Source organism: Heterodontus francisci, chromosome 25, assembly GCF_036365525.1.
Source record: "Heterodontus francisci isolate sHetFra1 chromosome 25, sHetFra1.hap1, whole genome shotgun sequence".
NCBI classification, from domain to species: Eukaryota; Metazoa; Chordata; class Chondrichthyes; order Heterodontiformes; family Heterodontidae; genus Heterodontus; species Heterodontus francisci.
In genome coordinates, this window is record NC_090395.1 from 63,655,131 (window position 1) to 63,673,077 (window position 17,947).

General features: G+C 42.5%; 1 protein-coding gene across 1 annotated transcript; it reads left to right on the plus strand.

Moving 5' to 3' along the window:
- Positions 1 to 3,291: 3,291 nt before the first annotated feature.
- On the plus strand, positions 3,292 to 11,133 carry LOC137384114 (pepsin A-like). The gene is made up of 9 exons (XM_068057725.1): positions 3,292 to 3,402; positions 3,501 to 3,663; positions 4,423 to 4,540; positions 5,743 to 5,861; positions 6,098 to 6,297; positions 7,114 to 7,233; positions 8,096 to 8,240; positions 10,741 to 10,839; positions 10,990 to 11,133. The coding sequence occupies exons 1-9, from the start codon at positions 3,347 to 3,349 to the stop codon at positions 11,131 to 11,133; spliced, it is 1,164 nt and encodes a 387-aa protein (XP_067913826.1). The 5' UTR covers positions 3,292 to 3,346.
- The last annotated feature ends 6,814 nt before the right edge of the window (positions 11,134 to 17,947 follow it).

The following is a 17,947-nucleotide window of genomic DNA, read 5'->3' on the forward strand; positions in this document are numbered from 1 at the left end:
GTACTCCAGCTGTGGCCTAACTAGCGTTTTATACAGCTCCATCATAACCTCCCTGCTCTTATATTCTATGCCTTGGCTAACAAAGGCAAGTACCCCATATGCCTTCCTAACCAATTTATCTACCTGTGCTGCTCCCTTCAGTGATCTATGGACAAGTACATCGAGGTTCTTCTGACCCTCTGTACTTCCTAGGGTCCTACCATCCTTGTATATTCCCTTGCCTAGTTAGTCCTCCCAAAATGCATCACCTCACACTTCTCAGGATTAAACTCCATTTGCCACTGCTCTGCCCATTTTACCAGCCCATCTATATCATCCTGTAATCTAAGGCTTTCTTCCTCACTATTTATGACACCACCAATTTTCATGTCATCTGCAAACTTACTGATCATACCTCCTATATTCACGTCTAAATCATTAATGTACACAACAAACAGCAATTTGCTGATCCAATTTGCCAAATTGCCCTGGATCCCATGGGCTCTTACCTTCTTAACCAATCTCCCATGTGGGACCTTATCAAAAGCCTTACTGAAGTCCATGTAGACGACATCAACTGCTTTACCCTCATCTACACATCTAGTTGCCTCCTTGAACAATTCAATCAAGTTAGGTAGACATGATCTCCCCCTGACAAGCCATGCTGACTATCCCTGATTAATCCCTGCCTCTCCAAGTGGAGATTAATCCTGTCCCTCAGAATTTTTTCCAATAGTTTCCCTACCACTGATGTTAGATTTACTGCCCTATAATTACTTGGTTTATCCCTGCTACCCTTCTTGAATAATGGTAACATACTTGCTGCCCTCCAGTCCCCTGGTACCTCTCCTGTGGCCAGAGAGGATTTGAAAATTTGTGTCAGAGCCCCCTTCTTCCTCCTCTCTTGTCTCACATACTAGCCTGGGATATATCTCATCTGGGCCTGGGGATTTATCCACTTTTAAGCCCGCTAAAACAGCTAATACTTCCTTCCTTTCAATGCTAATTTGTTCAAGTATATCACAATCCCCCTCCCTGATCTCGACACCTACATCATCCTTCTCCATCGTGAACACAGATGAAAAGTAATCATTTAAAACCTCACCTATGTCCTCTGGCTCCACACACATATTGCCATTTTGGTCCCAAATGGGCCTACTCTTTCACTGGTTATCCTCTTGCCCTGAATATACTGATAAAACACCTTGGGATTTTCCTTTATCTTGCCTACCAGTGTTTTTTCATATCCCCTCTTTGCTCTCCTAATTACTTTTTTAAGTACCCCGCCCCCCCACACTTTCTTTACTCCTCTAGTACCTCCACTGTTTTCAGTACTCTGAATCTGCCAAAAGCCTCCTTTTTTTCCCTTATCCAATCCTCGATATCCCTTGACATCCAGGGATCCCTGAACTTGTTGGTCCTACCCTTTACCTTAATGGGAACATGTTGGCTCTGAACTCTCTCTATTTTCTCTTTGAATGACTCTCACTGGTCTGATGTAGACTTTCCTACAAGTAGCTGCTCCCAGTCCACTTTGGCCAGATCCTGTTTTATAATATTGAAATCGGCCTTCCCCCAATTCAGTATCTTTATTTCCAGTCCGTCTTTGTCCTTTTCCATAACAAACTTAAATCTTACAGAGTTATGGCCACCATCCCCCAGATGCTCCCCCACTGACACTTCTACAACGTGCCTGGCTTCATTCCTCAGGATTAAGTTTAGTACCGCCCCTTCTCTTGTAGGACTTTCTACGTGCTGCTCAAAAAGCTCCCCTGTATGCATTTTAAGAATTCCGCCCCCTTTAAGACTTTTGCACTAAGACTATCCCAGGTGATATTGGGGAAGTTGAAATCCCCTATTATTATCCTATTATTTTTACACCTCTCTGAGATTTGCCTACATATTTTCTCCTCTATCTCTCCCTGACTGTTTGGAGGTCTGTAGTACACACTCAGCCTAGTGATTGCCCCCTTTCTGTGTATATGTTCTACCCATATGGCCTCATTTGAGGAACCTTCTAAGATATCATCCCTCCTTACTTCAGTAATTGACTTAAAAACAAGAAATGCTGGAAACACTCAGCAGGTCTGGCAGCATCTGTTGAGAGAGAAGCAGAGTTAATGTTTCAGGTCAGTGACCCTTCTTCAGAACTCCAGTTGCCAGACCTGCTGAGTGTTTCCAGCATTTCTTGTTTTTATTTCAGATTTCCAGCATCCGCAGTATTTTGCTTTTAATGCAGTAATTGACTCCTTGTTCAACAGTTCAATGCCACCTCCTCTTTTACCCCCTCCCCTGTCACGCCTGAAGATTCTATACCCTGGAATACTGAGCTGCCAGTCTTGCCCCTCCCTCAACCATGTCTCTGTGATAGCAATAATATCATATTCCCATGCATGAATCGAGCCCTCAATTCATCTGCCTGTTAAGTGTTAAGGTTAATAAACTTACACTTTCTTGTTTAAACCTGAGAAAGCCTGTCTGATTGGTGCTTTTACAATTACAACTAGAGAGCAGTGAGCAAGGACTCACTCAGGTGAAGCTAAAAACACTGCGTTTTTAAAAGTTAAACCCTGTTACCGCCAAACCAGGAAAGGGTGCAAGGGGAGCCTCAGACTCCTTCCTCACCTGGTCGGAACAATGGCATTTGAAAGACATCACTTAGAGTGCAGCACTCCCTAAAGTGTAAGCCTAGATAATATGTTTAAGTGCTGGCCTGGGGCATTTAAAGCCAGAACCTTATGACTCTAAAGTGAAATTTTGACTGCTGAGCCAAGCCCTACACTTAACATGAATGCATTTCAAATGCACAAACCAGCTTCTTGCAGTAAAATGACTTTTCTAAATGATTGGAGCATTGCTTTTGCAGCTGATGTCAATTAATCCCCTCAATAAAGTATAATCAGGTAGTACACACCTGGAAATACTGCATCAGAGATATTTCTACCTCCACATTGGCTAAATAGTTTAATGTTATATCCAACAATGAAACAGTTATTTACCTTTTGATGCACTTGTGACAAGGTTATTTTGTGGTTCTGATATGGCTGTTTTTAGCTGATTTGCAAATATATTTATGATTGCGTTATTGGTCATTTGGTTAATCTTTAATTCTACAATACGTAATATGATATATAATATTATAGATGATCTCAGTTGGTTACCACTTAAGGTAAAGACAGTCCTTAATACAAGGGATTGAGTTTGAGATGAACTAATCATGATTACATTAATATTTACTTTTCATATTGAATGATCGTATCTGAGTCCTCGTGACAATGGAATGGTTGGTCTCAGTGAGTATAAACGTTGCTACTCAGACCCCAAACTTTAGGTTCCGAAGAGTCTCTGAACCCATCCAACTGGCAACATGAAGTGGCTACTCATCACACTTGCTTGCATTCAGCTCTCTGAATGTATGATCAGGTAGGAAATCATCACAAGACAACAGATGGAAAAAATAATTTGTCAGCAAGGAACAGTAAACTTTGATGATATTTGTAACTTCCTTCTTTTTTGTACAGAGTGCCCTTGTTTAAGGGAAAATCTGTCCGTGATGTTCTCCGGGAGAAAGGGTTGCTGGATGAATTCCTGAAGAATCATCCATATGATCCCTGTTCAAAATTTGAAGGATCCGACTGTACCCAATCCCTGGATTCATCAGAACCAATGATTAATTACCTAGATGTAAGTCATCTGTCAGTTCTATAAGCAAATAAGAGGGAAATACAAACAAATTTACGTCATAACTTACATTTATTGCAACTTTTGCCTATAATTTATACTTTTCTGAGAGCTGGTTGTTAGTCAAGGGTAATAATTCAGTTGCAGATAGTCTGTGCTAGTAGACCATATGTTGTAGATCTTTAACCTGCTATAACTTACACAGCAAGAGTCAATAGATCAGATTCAGCCGTTCTAGTCTGGGCTGTTGACAGGTGCTAAAGGACTGGTGATCACAGCATTCAATACTTTTGTTGTGGAGGTAGGATTTCTAGTTCAATGTGAGGAATTACTGGTGATCTTACTGATGAGCAGTTACTTGCTTGTTCAATGCTGATGATTACAGGGTCAATATTTCTCGATACCCTTAACAAGGATGACTTGTGCTGCTGGGTGGGCTTTTGGCAAAGCTGGCAGTATTGTTAGCATCAGTTAGAGTCGAGATGTCACCTGAAATCAAAAGAGCTAATGGTCGAAAGGCTCAACATCATCTCAACCATGAAATAGATTATTCAGTATAAACATAGAAACAGAGTGATCACTTATTCTTACTCATGATCTCTCTTGCATTTAAATAGACTGCAGACTTCTGCTTCTGTACCATGCGATTTCAAAAAGAGTGATAGAGATTTATATTTTCTGATGGGTGTGGAGGAATATGACACATGTTGCACTGAAATATTACCAGTTGAAATATTGTGATGTTCTTATTCCTGCTGACAGTTCTCATACTATGGAGCGATCAGCATTGGGAATCCACCACAAAGCTTCACTGTCGTCTTTGACACTGGCTCATCCAATCTTTGGGTTCCATCCATTTACTGTTCCGAAAATTCATGCAGTAAGTAAATATTGCCCAGCTGTTAAACATGCTTCCCCTCTTGACTTTTCTTCATGTTAGGGTCAGCTCTGCAACTCAGATTGGAAGAGATTAATATTTCTGGAATAGTCTCAGCTGAACAGTGTGCTTCGTAAGATTGGATGAAACCCGAATATTCCGCTTGGTTATTTCTGGGCTTGGAGAGAAGTTTAAGAGAGCTTTGATACCTTGGCAGTTTTAGTTGTGGTGTTTTCAGCACCCTCTTGGCAAATCTCAGAGTTGATTTACACTGCAAATTTAGCAATAGTGTTAAACAATTTCCATTTTGCAATGTTAAACTCATATTAGAAATCAGTTGCTTGGGCCCAATCTGTCTCTGGAGTGAAAAACCTTGAAGATGGTAGCCTCAAATCACTCTGATTAATGTCACATGAAGTGTACATCTGATGTAGTGTCAAACTTTGGTATAATGTTGGACCTCCTTTAAAATCTATATTATTCCAATTGAAATATTTAAAGAGCAGGGTTCTACGTTACACATTCTGTTTTTTTTTAACTGGCGGGAAAGAACTCTGTGCAGGTGTGTATCAAAACATGCACAGCCCTCACTCCTGGGCAGGATAGTTACTGGTAAAGAAAGTGGAGATTGCAGAATTTGAGGCAGGAAAACTGATTGAAAACTAGAGAGAAGGATGTTGCTAATGCTCAATAATAATTACTTTTCATAAGTAAAATGGAAAAAATCAAAAATCTGCAGGAAGGCACATTCTCCTCAGTACTGCATCTTGTTGAAGTTTTGTAGGTTTTAGTTTATCCAATGAGTAGGCTAACAAGAGGCCAGTGGACCTCCCCTAATCCACCAAATGGTTTCTTCCTTTGCACACGCGTTTATACTCTCACCTCACACAAATGCGCACACACACACCAGACCTCAACACAAAGCCCTCCCCACACACAAACAGACAATATCTTTCGGGCTGACCTAAACATATTTCAACTAGAATGCTCCTGACCCTCCTTATTTTCCCAGGATCTCTCTTCAAGGAAAAGGGAACCAGTCATACACAGATGAGGCTAAAGAGAATTGAGTGGGATGCTGTAATCAAAAGCAAACTTTTTCTTAGATGTGAAAAGATAGATTATTTTTGGGCATGTTAGTTTCAGCATTAGAGTAAATGCTGAAATGTTTTTATTAATTTAATGCAATGGATGTTTCTTTGCAGCGGCGCATCACAGATACAACCCAAGCAAGTCCTCAACATATTATTCAGCCAACCAGTACCTATCTATCCAGTATGGGACAGGCAGCATGACTGGAAAACTGGGATATGACACTGTCAGAGTAAGTACATCAAGTAAATCAAATCGCAAAACAGTGATAATCGCTTTATAAGTTCTTGGTTCAAGTCAAAGATACAAAGACCTCAGAGTCAAACATAATGAGTTCTATCAGTTCAGAAGCCAGACAGCTGAGAGGATGTGTAATGATGATGTAACAGACAGGGTCTCGAGCTTCCAGTTGATGCTTTAAAATTAAACTAATTCCTCATGATTTGTCATGTGATCTTATTTTTCTAGGTTTCGGACATAGCTGTGAGCAAGCAAGAATTTGGTTTAAGTGTAACCGAACCTGGCACTGTCTTTCTCTATGCTAAATTTGATGGAATTCTGGGCTTGGGCTATCCATCTCTTGCAGCGTCAGGTGCCACACCCGTATTTGATAACATGATGTCTCAGCAACTGGTGCAGGAGTCCCTCTTTTCTGTGTACCTATCAAGGTAAACATTTTTACCCATTTGTTGCTACATCATATTTCCCTGAATGAAGCAGGAAGTAATTGTTTCCACTTTCACCTAAAAAGTCACCTTGCCAGAGTTGGTAACACTCTTGCCTCTGTGTCGAATGCCATAGGTTCAAGCTAAATGCAAAGCTTGAGCACATAGTGTGTTATTGTTGAAGATACTCTGCAGTATTCAGGGAGTACTGCATTATCAATGTTAGTGTCTTTCTGCTGAGGTATTAGACTGAAGCCCTGCCTATCTGTTCAGTTAATGCATGGTGTCTTTCTACTCAGTTACCTCAGCTTATTTGTGGGACTCTGCCATGTAGAAACAGGCTGCCACATTTGTCTGCACTGCAACATTAAATACACTTCAAAAGTATTAATTGGTGGAGAAGCACTTAGGGCCATCCTGAGGATGTGAAAGGCATGACATCAATGCAAGTCCTTTCTTTCAAATGGATTTGTTTTCAAACCTTGAATCTCTTCTCTGGTGCAATCAACCAAACTTCGAATTGAAACCAATGGAATTCAACAGAACCCAGAATAAATCCTGTATAATTCATTTAGAAGGCATAATTCTTGTTTTTAATGATAGCATCCTATTGGTTGGTAGGAATTTCCTGGAGTATTTCTGGCAAAGGCAGGGAAATATTACAATCAATGACGTTTCGTAGCTGATTTGGAAAATGAAGATTTGATGCAATATCCAAGAGGCAGTGACATCATCAAGTGCAAAACCTCTGAACCAGAAATATGTTAATGAGATTGTTCTTTGTCTCTGAGGTCTTTTAAATTTACTTTTGTTTTACAGAGGGGATGGTCAGCCCGGAAGTGAAATATTATTTGGTGGAGTTGATCCGAGCCATTACACAGGTCAAATTAACTGGGTTCCCGTCACCCGCGAACTCTACTGGCAAATACTTATTGACAAGTGAGTGATTACCCATCTGCAACTGGAATAGTTCTGAAAGTGACTTTTGACAAACCAACTTTGGAAAGGATCACTTCTGTGCTACTGATATAGCTCTTTATAATTACTGGGAAACATTTGTGGCAGGTGTATTACAGTAGAAATCTCATTCGCTGTCTTTCAATCATACAATCAATGTTTAAGCCCAATCGTATGAGCAAGACCAGATATATTTTACATGGTCTTTGCGTAAATAGGGACCCTATGAAAATTCTCTTGGTACTAATAGACCATACCCATGCTAATTATGTTTTGCTCATGTTCACATAATGAGGCAAGTGGCTGTCTGGAGCAAACCATAATGTTACACAGTAAAGGCATTTTTGTTGCCTTATTGGTTCAGTTGGGACAACTGGCCTGACATATGAACCTGAAGTTGCCATGTGATTTTAGATACAAAGATATGATTGGTGGAACTGTTGGTGTCATTACAAACCACTGTTGCTTTGTTAACAGCTGTGCCCATGAATGAGGTTTCCCATCACACTGTCCCGAACTGGGAATTGGGACATCAGTTCCTGGCATCTTAGGACCAACAGCTGTTAGTGCCAGTGGAATATGGAACTTGAGATTTTCTGCTTTTCTGTCGAAGTCCCAGAAAATAATTTTACCAAACTATGGTGAAACATATGAGCCAGAAGAAAAGAAGGAATAAAATACTTCAACCATTTTAAAGATCTCAATTGCATTAGCATTTACAGAAAATAAAACGAATGTGTCAGATAACTTGGAAACCCAGCTTGATATTAACTTGTTCAGTTAATCTAATAAGTGTGACATTTTTAGATCTATGACTAACTCTTGATGCATTTTTCTCCCTCAGAGTGACAATCAATGGTGAGGTTGCGGCCTGCAAGAAGGGTTGTTCTGCCATTGTTGATACTGGCACTTCTCTTCTTTATGGTGCCTTCAGACCCATCAAACACATTCAGCAGTCCATTGGAGCAACTCGAAGTGACAATGGCGAGGTAGAGATGGCATGTTACAATATCGGTTGTGTTGTCGGAGTATCTGAGTGTGCATCAATGATTGATTCACAATGCAGCAGATAGCAGATCATTTAAGTCATTACAAAGTGAAAATAGGTACATTTGTAACAATATTGTACATTCGCATATTTAATTGACTCTGCAGAAATTCCCTCAGTATTTGTTGGGGGGTGGAGGATGTTGGTGTTAAACTAAATTCCATAAATATGAGGCAGCAATCACTGTGCATGGATGTACTGGCCCAAAAATATTTAGAAATGCATCACCATTCGGAGCAGGTTCGAGGTGAAGGAGCTTTACATTCTTGAACCATCTCACTTAAGGACAAAAAGCAGTCCTGAAATAGACCATGGTGTCAGAAGAAATGCATAACCCACAATCCTATTATTGCTTTAACATTTAGATGAGCAAAAGTATTTCGAAATGTTTTAGCATGATGTTGCCAAACTGGTTGGAGTCATACCTAGAACAAAGGAAGATGTTTGTGATTGGTCGAGGCCAATCATCTCAGCCCCAGGACATCATTGCAGAAGTTCCTCAGGCTAGTGTCCAAGGCCCAATCATTTTTAGCTGCTTCATCAATGACCTTCCCTCCATTATAAGGTCAGAAGTGGGGATGTTTGCTGATGATTGCACAATGTTCAGTGCCATTAGCAACTCCTCAGATACTGAAACAGTCTGCAATGAGGCTTGAGCTGATAATTGGCAAATGGCATTGCAACAACTCAGGTGTTAGGCAATGTCCACCTCCAACAAGAGAGAACCTAACCATCTCCCCTCGACATTCAACAAAATTACCATCTGAATTCACCCCAAACCCCTCGCATCAGCATCCTGTGGTTACCATTGATCAGAAAGTCAACTGGAACAGTCAAGTAAATACTGTGGCTACAACAGCAAATCAGAGCCTTGGAATTCTGCAGTGACTAACTCATCTCTTGACTCCCTAAAGCATGCCCACCATCTTTATGGCAAACGTCAGGAGTGTGATGATATATTCTCCAATTGCCTGGATAATGACAGCTCCAATAACTCTCTACAACCTGGACACCATCCAGGACAATATCGCCCCTTGGTCGGCATCCCATCCAGCTCTTCCCCCACCTTTGGTGCATCGTGGCAGCAGTGTGTAGCATCTACAAGATGGACTGCAGAAACGCACCAAGCTTCCTTCAACAGCACCTTCCAAACCTGCAACCTCTGCCACATTGAAGAATAAGGGCAGCAGAAGCCTGGGAACACCACCACCTACAAATTCCCTTCCAAGTCACACAGCATCCTGACTTGGAACTATATCATCATTCCTTCACTGTCACTGGGTCAAAATCTGAGAAAGTCCTCCCTAACAGCACTGTGGGTATACCTGCACCACTCGGACTGCAGCGGTCCAAGAAGACGCCTCACCACCACTTTTTCAGGGAGAATTAGGAATGAGCAATAAATGCTGGCCTTGCCAATGACATCCATATCCCATGAACGAAGGTTAAAAAGGATTTTAAATGTGTCCTTGGGGCAAGCAATGGGTCTTTCTGACCATTTCCTTTTAGCCTGATTGGGTATTACAATTTCACTCATGATAATTTCAGCAATGATTAACTAGTGATGCCAACGCATTCAGTCATTTATTGTAAATCCCTACATTGACTGACATAATGGGGTGAATTTTACAGACCCCCCGACGTCAGGGATCGTATTGGGAGTGGCTGGAAAATGCCACTGGGAGAGGCCCACCACGGGCCTTGACACCGGGAATGCCTGGCCCCATATTGCTGGCGGCAGAGAGGCCTCAGGGCAGCCCTTCTGCCGCTTGGCGACGGGAGTGGAATTTAAATATTTATAAAAATGCGAATGAACGAATTAATGACTTACTCATTCCCATCGTCTGTTCCACTCCGATATTGTTGCCAGTGGCCATCACTGCTGTGCATTCAGATCTCTGTCCGGAGATCCGAGGCGTAACATTGGTGAGGAGGGGAGAGCAGATAACTATTTCAGTGTGGGGAGGGGAAGCAGGGTCAAACTAATGTGATTGGTGTAGGGGATGGTGGGAAGGGTTAAAGATAAAAGTTTGTGAACTTTGGGGGGGGAAAGTCAGGTGCACAAGGTAAGTATTTTGGGTGGGGGGGGGGAAGAGGACAAGGAATTAGATCTATGGTTGCTGAGGGGGGTGTTGGTGGGAGAGGGGCGAGATTATTTATTTTAATTTTATGAAACCCATATCCCTTTAAACATTTAAATGTAATGAAGGGGCTCGAAGCCCTTTAAAACTGGCGTCAGTGCCTGCGCAGTGGCACCTGACTGTTGCCAGGGAGTGACTGCCCGCCCCCTCCATGTCATCAGAACAGGGCAGGGGGGGGGTCCGCCCTGACCGTTTAAATGATTTTCATCATGCCGGCTCTGCGTTGTGTGGACCACCATTTCGGTGTCAAGTTTATAAATTCCAGACCAATGACTGAATACTGTTGCTATTTTCTTGCAGTACCTCATAAACTGTAACGATGTGTCCACCATGCCCAATGTGGTCTTCACAATCAATGGAGTTGACTATCCTCTTCCCCCCACAGCATACACATTGCAGGTATGTTTTTGGACAGCGATTGTGTGCTAGAATAAACTTAACATTTCAAAAATGGAATGGAATAATTTTCAGGATTGTTGACCATGCTGTAGAGATCACTAAAGGAGATACACATCTGACTCAGTTTTAATTGTTCTCCATTTTTTGCAGCCGTATTCCAACCAAAAAAGCTGCTCCAGTGGATTTGATTTCACTTCTGGAAACCTCTGGATTCTGGGCGATGTGTTCATTAGAGAATATTACTCCATTTTCGACAGAGGGAACAACCGTGTGGGCTTGGCTCGGGCTGTCTAATTTATTCATCCACATTCTCATTAAAAGTACGCCCTGATTCACATTTTCAGGTTGATTTAAGCTATCGCGTGGTTTCCCAGTGCAGCAGTTGTCACCTGGCTGCACAGTGTAGTAGATGGAGTCATCATATTTATCATATCTTGAATGACTATAAAGAATGATACAATACTTGGTTGCGGTTTGTGCTCAGCAATGCTTTGCATTAAGTTGCAACTGAACGACAATGAAAACTGAAATAAAAATTAAATAAACACCTTGTCAGGGTGAGCTTTTAAAGGAACAGGCTTAGAACACTGGTTCTGGATTGGAAATGAGAATGTTCATGTAGTGTAATTCTATTCCCTCTCTGATTGTGTAACACTTTTACTCAGTTCTTTATTGGTTTTGACATTCAGCTGTGATATATTATTGGTGCAGTGATTCACTCCAGAGACATACACATTTCTGATGAAAGTCGATAACCTCTGCAGTGAAACCTGATATGATGTAAATGTGATCCAAACATCACACAGCAGCTTTTTCTATCCGTTGGAATCTCTTTATTACAATATTTTTTGAAATCAATCAATAAAATGGTATAATCAGATGCATAATCCGAGCTCTCCCGTCTCATGATCCTTTTATCTCTATACGTGGAGGGGGGCCTCAATTTAATTCACATGTGCATTGATGTATTTTGCGGTTATCTCAATGCAACAGTTGTAAAGCACAGGGGGGAATTTGTAGATCACATGAGAAGAGTTTTTGCTGAATGATGTTCTCTGACATATGGACCAGAAGCTGATGAAGTCTAGTTCTGGCTATAATTGATTCAAGATGGTGGATCTCATTTCTTTTTTAGATTGAATTTTAGTGGACCCATCCTGAATCTTCTAAAATGACCAGCAATGATTCCCAACTTTCTGATGTATGATTAAAGTAAACATATTCTTACGATGGGGTGAGGAAAGGGTCTTCGACTTCCCTCTTGCCCCGTTGCTGGTTTGGCCATAACAGGGTTTAACTTCTAAAACAGTGTTTATAGCTTAACACCTTAGTGAATTCTTGCTCACTGCTCTCTAATTGTATTTGCTAATGAACCAATCAGACAGGTTTCCTTCGGTTTAAACAAGAAAAATGTAAGTTTATAAACCTTACCACTCTAACTCGGTTAAAATTTCTAAAATACGTGATGCAACCACGCTAGCATGCATACGTGATAAACCTACACACAAATAGATACAGAGGGGAAGAAAGAAGTTTGGGGGGGGCATTGAAATAGGGTAGGCAATAAATAGAACTCAGTTTCTGTTTTCAGTTTGGATGTAAAGCCCTTGATTGGAGTTGAAGTCTTGCAGTTCTCGCTGGGGCACAGTGCATACTTTCAAACTTGTTTCTCTGGGACCAGAAGGCTGAAGAGGTCCTCTGTCTTGAGGCTTAAGCTGCTTCCATGGGTCCCTGGGACTTTTCTTGAGAGAGACACACAGAGAGGGACCTTCCTTCTCTTTGGTCTTCAAATTGCAGTCTGCCCCAAACCTTTCTGTGAGGCACAATTCAAACAGTTCCCAGTCTAGCCAGCAGGTAAGGCATGTGGCCAGCTCTTTGTTTTAACACAACATCTTCTAGGGAGGAGTATTGATTTCAAATGTTCTCCAGTCACACTCAGTGGGGGGGTGAAGGTTTACTTACAAAGTCAATGGCTTTCAATGTCTTTTGATCATCACTATTGACAAAACACGTCTCGCTAATTGAATCAGGGAGCACTCCCATTCTCTCTATGCAACTGTCTCTAGGAATGCAAATGTGCAACCAGGTTTTCAGCTGTTCAGCTCTGTGGTCTTTTTAAACAAGTTATGTTCAATGTCCAGTAAACAGTTCAAGTAGTGTTCCCTATGATGAAATGATTATGTTTCCATTTGGTCGGTGTGGTTTCCGTCACAATGTTAGAATGTATTTGAAACAAAAAGTAGATCGACGTCTGAAAGATAAATTAATGATGCAGATCACTACCTTGAAATATTCACTTGAGGTGTCTATTGTACGATATCCTCCAATCTAATAATCCAATGATGCTGATGGACATCAACATTAACAAGATGGAAATTCTAGACAGGCTTAAATTGCTGATGACAAACAATCGCGGGGTTTGAAGAGAACCAAGCGGTGAGATTTATAAAGTGCTGACAGTCACCATGAAGGTGTTAAAGGCAGATCCCACTGGGTTCAAAACAAAGCAGTATAGTGCCCATTGTCAGTTATGGTGAAAGTTTTAATTGGGGAAACTACAGATGGTCTTCAGCAATAATATTAAAAATAACACATTATGAGGAACCAACCTGTAAATTACCTGTATGACAACCTAGCAAATAATAGTCAACACAGCTGCAGTGATGGAAGATCCTGTTAGAGCAAACTCACTGAACTTTCAAATGATGCCAAGGGATATAGAGGATTGGGTCAGGAAAGAAAAGGAGGCTTATGGCAGATTAAGAGTGCTGAAAACAGTGGAGGCCCTAGAGGAGTATTGAAAGTGTAAGGCGGTACTTAAAAAAGTAATTAAGTGAGCGAAGAGGAGACATGAAAAAACACTGGTGGGCAAGATAAAGGAAAATCCTATGGCATTTTATAGGTAGGTTAAGGGCAAGAGGTTAACCAGGGTAAAAGCAGGGCCCATTAGGGACCAAAGTGGCAATCTGTGTGTGGAGCCGGAGGACAAAGGTGAGGTTTTAAATGATTACATTTCATCGGTGTTCAATATGGAGAAGGATGATGCAGGTGTAGAGATCAGGGAGGGGGATTGTGATATATTTAAACAAATTAGCATTGAAAGGGAGGAAGTATTAGCTGTTTTAGCGGGCTTAAAAGTGATAAATCCCCAGGCCCAGATGAGATGTATCCCAGGCTGTTATGTGAGGCAAGGGAGAAGTTAGCAGGGGGCTGTGACACAAATTTTCAAATCCTCTCTGGCCACAGGAGAGGTACCAGAGGACTGAAGGAAAACAAATGTGGTACCATTATTCAAGAAGGGTAGCAGGGATAAACCAGGTAATTATAGGCCAGTGAGTCGAACATCAGTGGTAGGGAAACTATTGGAAAAAGTTCTGAGGGACAGGATTAATCTCTACTTGGAGAGGCAGAGATTAATAAAGGATAGTCAGCATGGCTTTGTCAGGGGGAGATCTTGATTGAATATTCCGTGGAGGTGACTAGATGTGTAGATGAGGGTAAAGCAGTTAATGTAGTCTACATGGACTTCAGTAAGGCTTTTGATAAGGTCCCACATGGGAGTTTGGTTAAGAAGATAAGAGCCCATGGGATCCAGGGCAATTTGACAAATTGGATCCAAAATTGGCTTAGTGGCAGGAGGCAGAGGGTGACGGTCGAGGGTTGTTTTTGCGAGTGCAAGCCTGTGACCAGTGGTGTACCACAGGGATCAGTGCTGGGCCCTTGCTGTTTGTAGTGTACATTAATGATTTAGATGTGAATATAGGAGGTATAATAAGTAAGTTTGCAGATGACATGAAAATTGTAAATAATGAGGACGACAGCCTTAGATTACAGGACGATATAGGTGGGCTGGTAAGATGGGCGGAGCAGTGGCAAATGGAATTTAATCCTGAGAACTGTGAGGTGATGCATTTTGGGAGGAACTAACAAGGCAAGGGAATATATAATGGCTGGTACGACCCGAGGAAATACAGAGGGTCAGAGAGTCATAGAGTCATCGAGTTATACAGCACAGAAACAGGCCATTCAGCCCATTGTGTCTGTGCCAACCAACAAGCACCTAACCATTCTAGTCCCATTTTCCAGCACTTGGCCCATAGCCTTGTATGCTATGGCGTTTCAAGTGCTCATCCAAAGACTTCTTAAATGTTGTGAGGGTTCCTGCCTCTACCACTCCTTCAGGCAGTGCATTCCAGATTCCAACCACCATCTGGGTGAAAATTGTTTTTCCTCAAATCCCCTCTAAACCTCCTGCCCCTTGCCTTAAATGTATGCCCCCTCGTTATTGACCCCTCCACTAAGGGAAAAAGTCTCTTCCTATCTAACCTATCAATGCCTCTCATAATTTTGTACACCTCAATCAGTTTCCCCCTCAGCCTTCTCTGCTCTAAGGACAACAACCCTAGCCTTTCCAGTCTCTCTTCATAGCTGAAATGCTCCAGCCCAGGCAACATTCTGGTGAATCTCCTCTGCACCCTCTCCAGCTCAATCACATCCTTCCTATTCTGTGGTGCCCAGAACTGTACACAGTATTCCAGCTGTGGCCTAACTAACATTTTATACAGCTCATCATAATCCCTGCTCTTATATTCTATGCCTCAGCTAATAAAGGCAAGTATGCCATATGCCTTCCTTAGCTACCTGTGCTGCTGCCTTCAGTGATCTATGGACAAGTACACCAAGGTCTCTCTGACCTTCTGTACTTCCTAGGGTCCTACCATCCATTGTATATTCCCTTGCCTTGTTAGTCCTCCCAAAATGCATCACCTCACACTTCTCAGGATTAAACTCCATTTGCCACAACTCCACCCATCTTGCCAGCCCATCTATATCGTCCCGTAATTTAAGGCTTTCCTCCTCACTATTTACAACACCACCAATTTTCATGTCATAGAACATAGAACATAGAACATACAGCACAGAACAGGCCCTTCGGCCCACAATGTTGTGCCGATCCTTTGTCCTCTGTCAAGGACAATTTAATCTATACCCCATCATTCTCCTTTATCCATATACCTATCCAAAAGCCTTTTGAAAGTCCCTAAAGTTTCTGACTCAACAACTTCCCCGGGCAAGGCATTCCATGCCTCGACCACTCTCTGGGTAAAGAACCTTCCCCTGACATCCCCCTTATATCTCCCACCCTTCACCTTAAATTTATGACCCCTTGTAACGCTTTGCTCCACCCGGGGAAAAAGTTTCTGACTGTCTACCCTATCTATTCCCCTGATCATCTTATAAACCTCTATCATGTCACCCCTCATCCTTCTCCGTTCTAATGAGAAGAGGCCTAGAATGTTCAGCCTTTCCTCGTAAGACTTATTCTCCATTCCAGGCAACATCCTGGTAAATCTCCTCTGCACCCTCTCCAAGGCTTCCACATCCTTCCTAAAATGAGGCGACCAGAACTGCACACAGTACTCCAAATGAGGCCTTACCAAGGTCCTGTACAGCTGCATCATCACCTCACGGCTCTTAAATTCAATCCCTCTGCTAATGAACGCTAACACCCCATATGCCTTCTTCACAGCCCTATCCACTTGAGTTGCAACTTTCAATGATCTATGCACATAGACCCCAAGGTCTCTCTGCTCCTCCACATGCCCAAGAACCCTACCGTTAACCCAGTATTTTGCATTCATGTTTGTCCTTCCAAAATGGACGACCTCACACTTTTCAGGGTTAAACTCCATCTGCCACTTTTCAGCCCAGCACTGCAACCTATCCAAGTCCCTTTGCAGACGACAATAGCCCTCCTCGGTATCCACAACTCCACCAACCTTTGTATCATCTGCAAATTTACTGACCCACCCTTCGACTTCCTCATCCAAGTCGTTAATAAAAATCACAAACAGGAGAGGACCCAGAACTGATCCCTGCGGCACGCCACTGGTAACTGGGCTCCAGGCTGAGTATTTACCATCTAAGACCACTCTCTGCCTTCTATCAGTTAGCCAATTCTTAATCCAACTGGCCACATTCCCCACTATCCCATGCCTCCTGACTTTCTCCATAAGTCTACCATGGGGGACCTTATCAAATGCCTTACTAAAATCCATGTACACCACATCCACTGGTTTACCCTCATCCACTTGCTTGGTCACCTGCTCAAAGAATTCAATCAGGCTTGTGAGGCAAGACCTACCCCTCACAAAACCGTGCTGACTGTCCCGAATCAAGCAGTGTCTTTCCAGATGCTCAGAAATCCTATCCCTCAGCACCTTTTCCATCAACTTGCCTACCACCGAAGTAAGACTAACTGGCCTGTAATTCCCAGGGTTGTTCCTATTCCCTTTCTTGAACAGGGGCACAACATTTGCCACCCTCCAATCACCTGGTACCACCCCCGTCAGCAGAGAAGATGAAAAGATCATTGCCAGCGGCTCTGCAATTTCATCCCTTGCTTCCCATAACATCCTTGGATATACCCCGTCAGGCCCGGGAGACTTGTCTATCTTCAAGTTATTCAAAAACCCCAACACATCTTCCCTCCTAACGAGCACTTCCTCGAGCTTACCAGTCTGCTTCCCACCGTCCTCTTCAGTAATACACCCCTTCTCATTCGTAAATACCAAAGAGAAGTACTCATTCAAAACCTCACTTATCTCTTCCGGCTCAACACACAGTCTCCCGCTATTGTCCTTGACCGGACCTACGGTCCCCCTAGTCATCCTCATATTTCTGACATACGCGTAAAAGGCCTTGGGGTTTTCTTTTATCCTACCCGCCAAGCATTTTTCATGCCCTCTCTTAGCTCTCCTAATCCCTTTCTTCAGATCCTTCCTGGCCATCTTGTATCCCTCCAGAGCTATGCCTGTGCCCTTTTTCCTCAACCTTATATACGCATCCTTCTTCTTCCTAACAAGACTCTCAACCTCTCTTGTCAACCACGGTTCCCTCACATGACCATCCCTTCCCTGTCTGACAGGGACATGCTTATCAATGGCCCCTACTATCTGCTCCTTGAAAAAGTTCCACATTTCGACCGTGCCCTTCCCTGCCAGCATATGCTCCCAACTTATGCTCCTCAGTTCCTGCCTGACAGCATCATATCTACCCTTCCCCCAATTGTAAACCTTGCCCTGTTGCACATACCTATCCCTCTCCA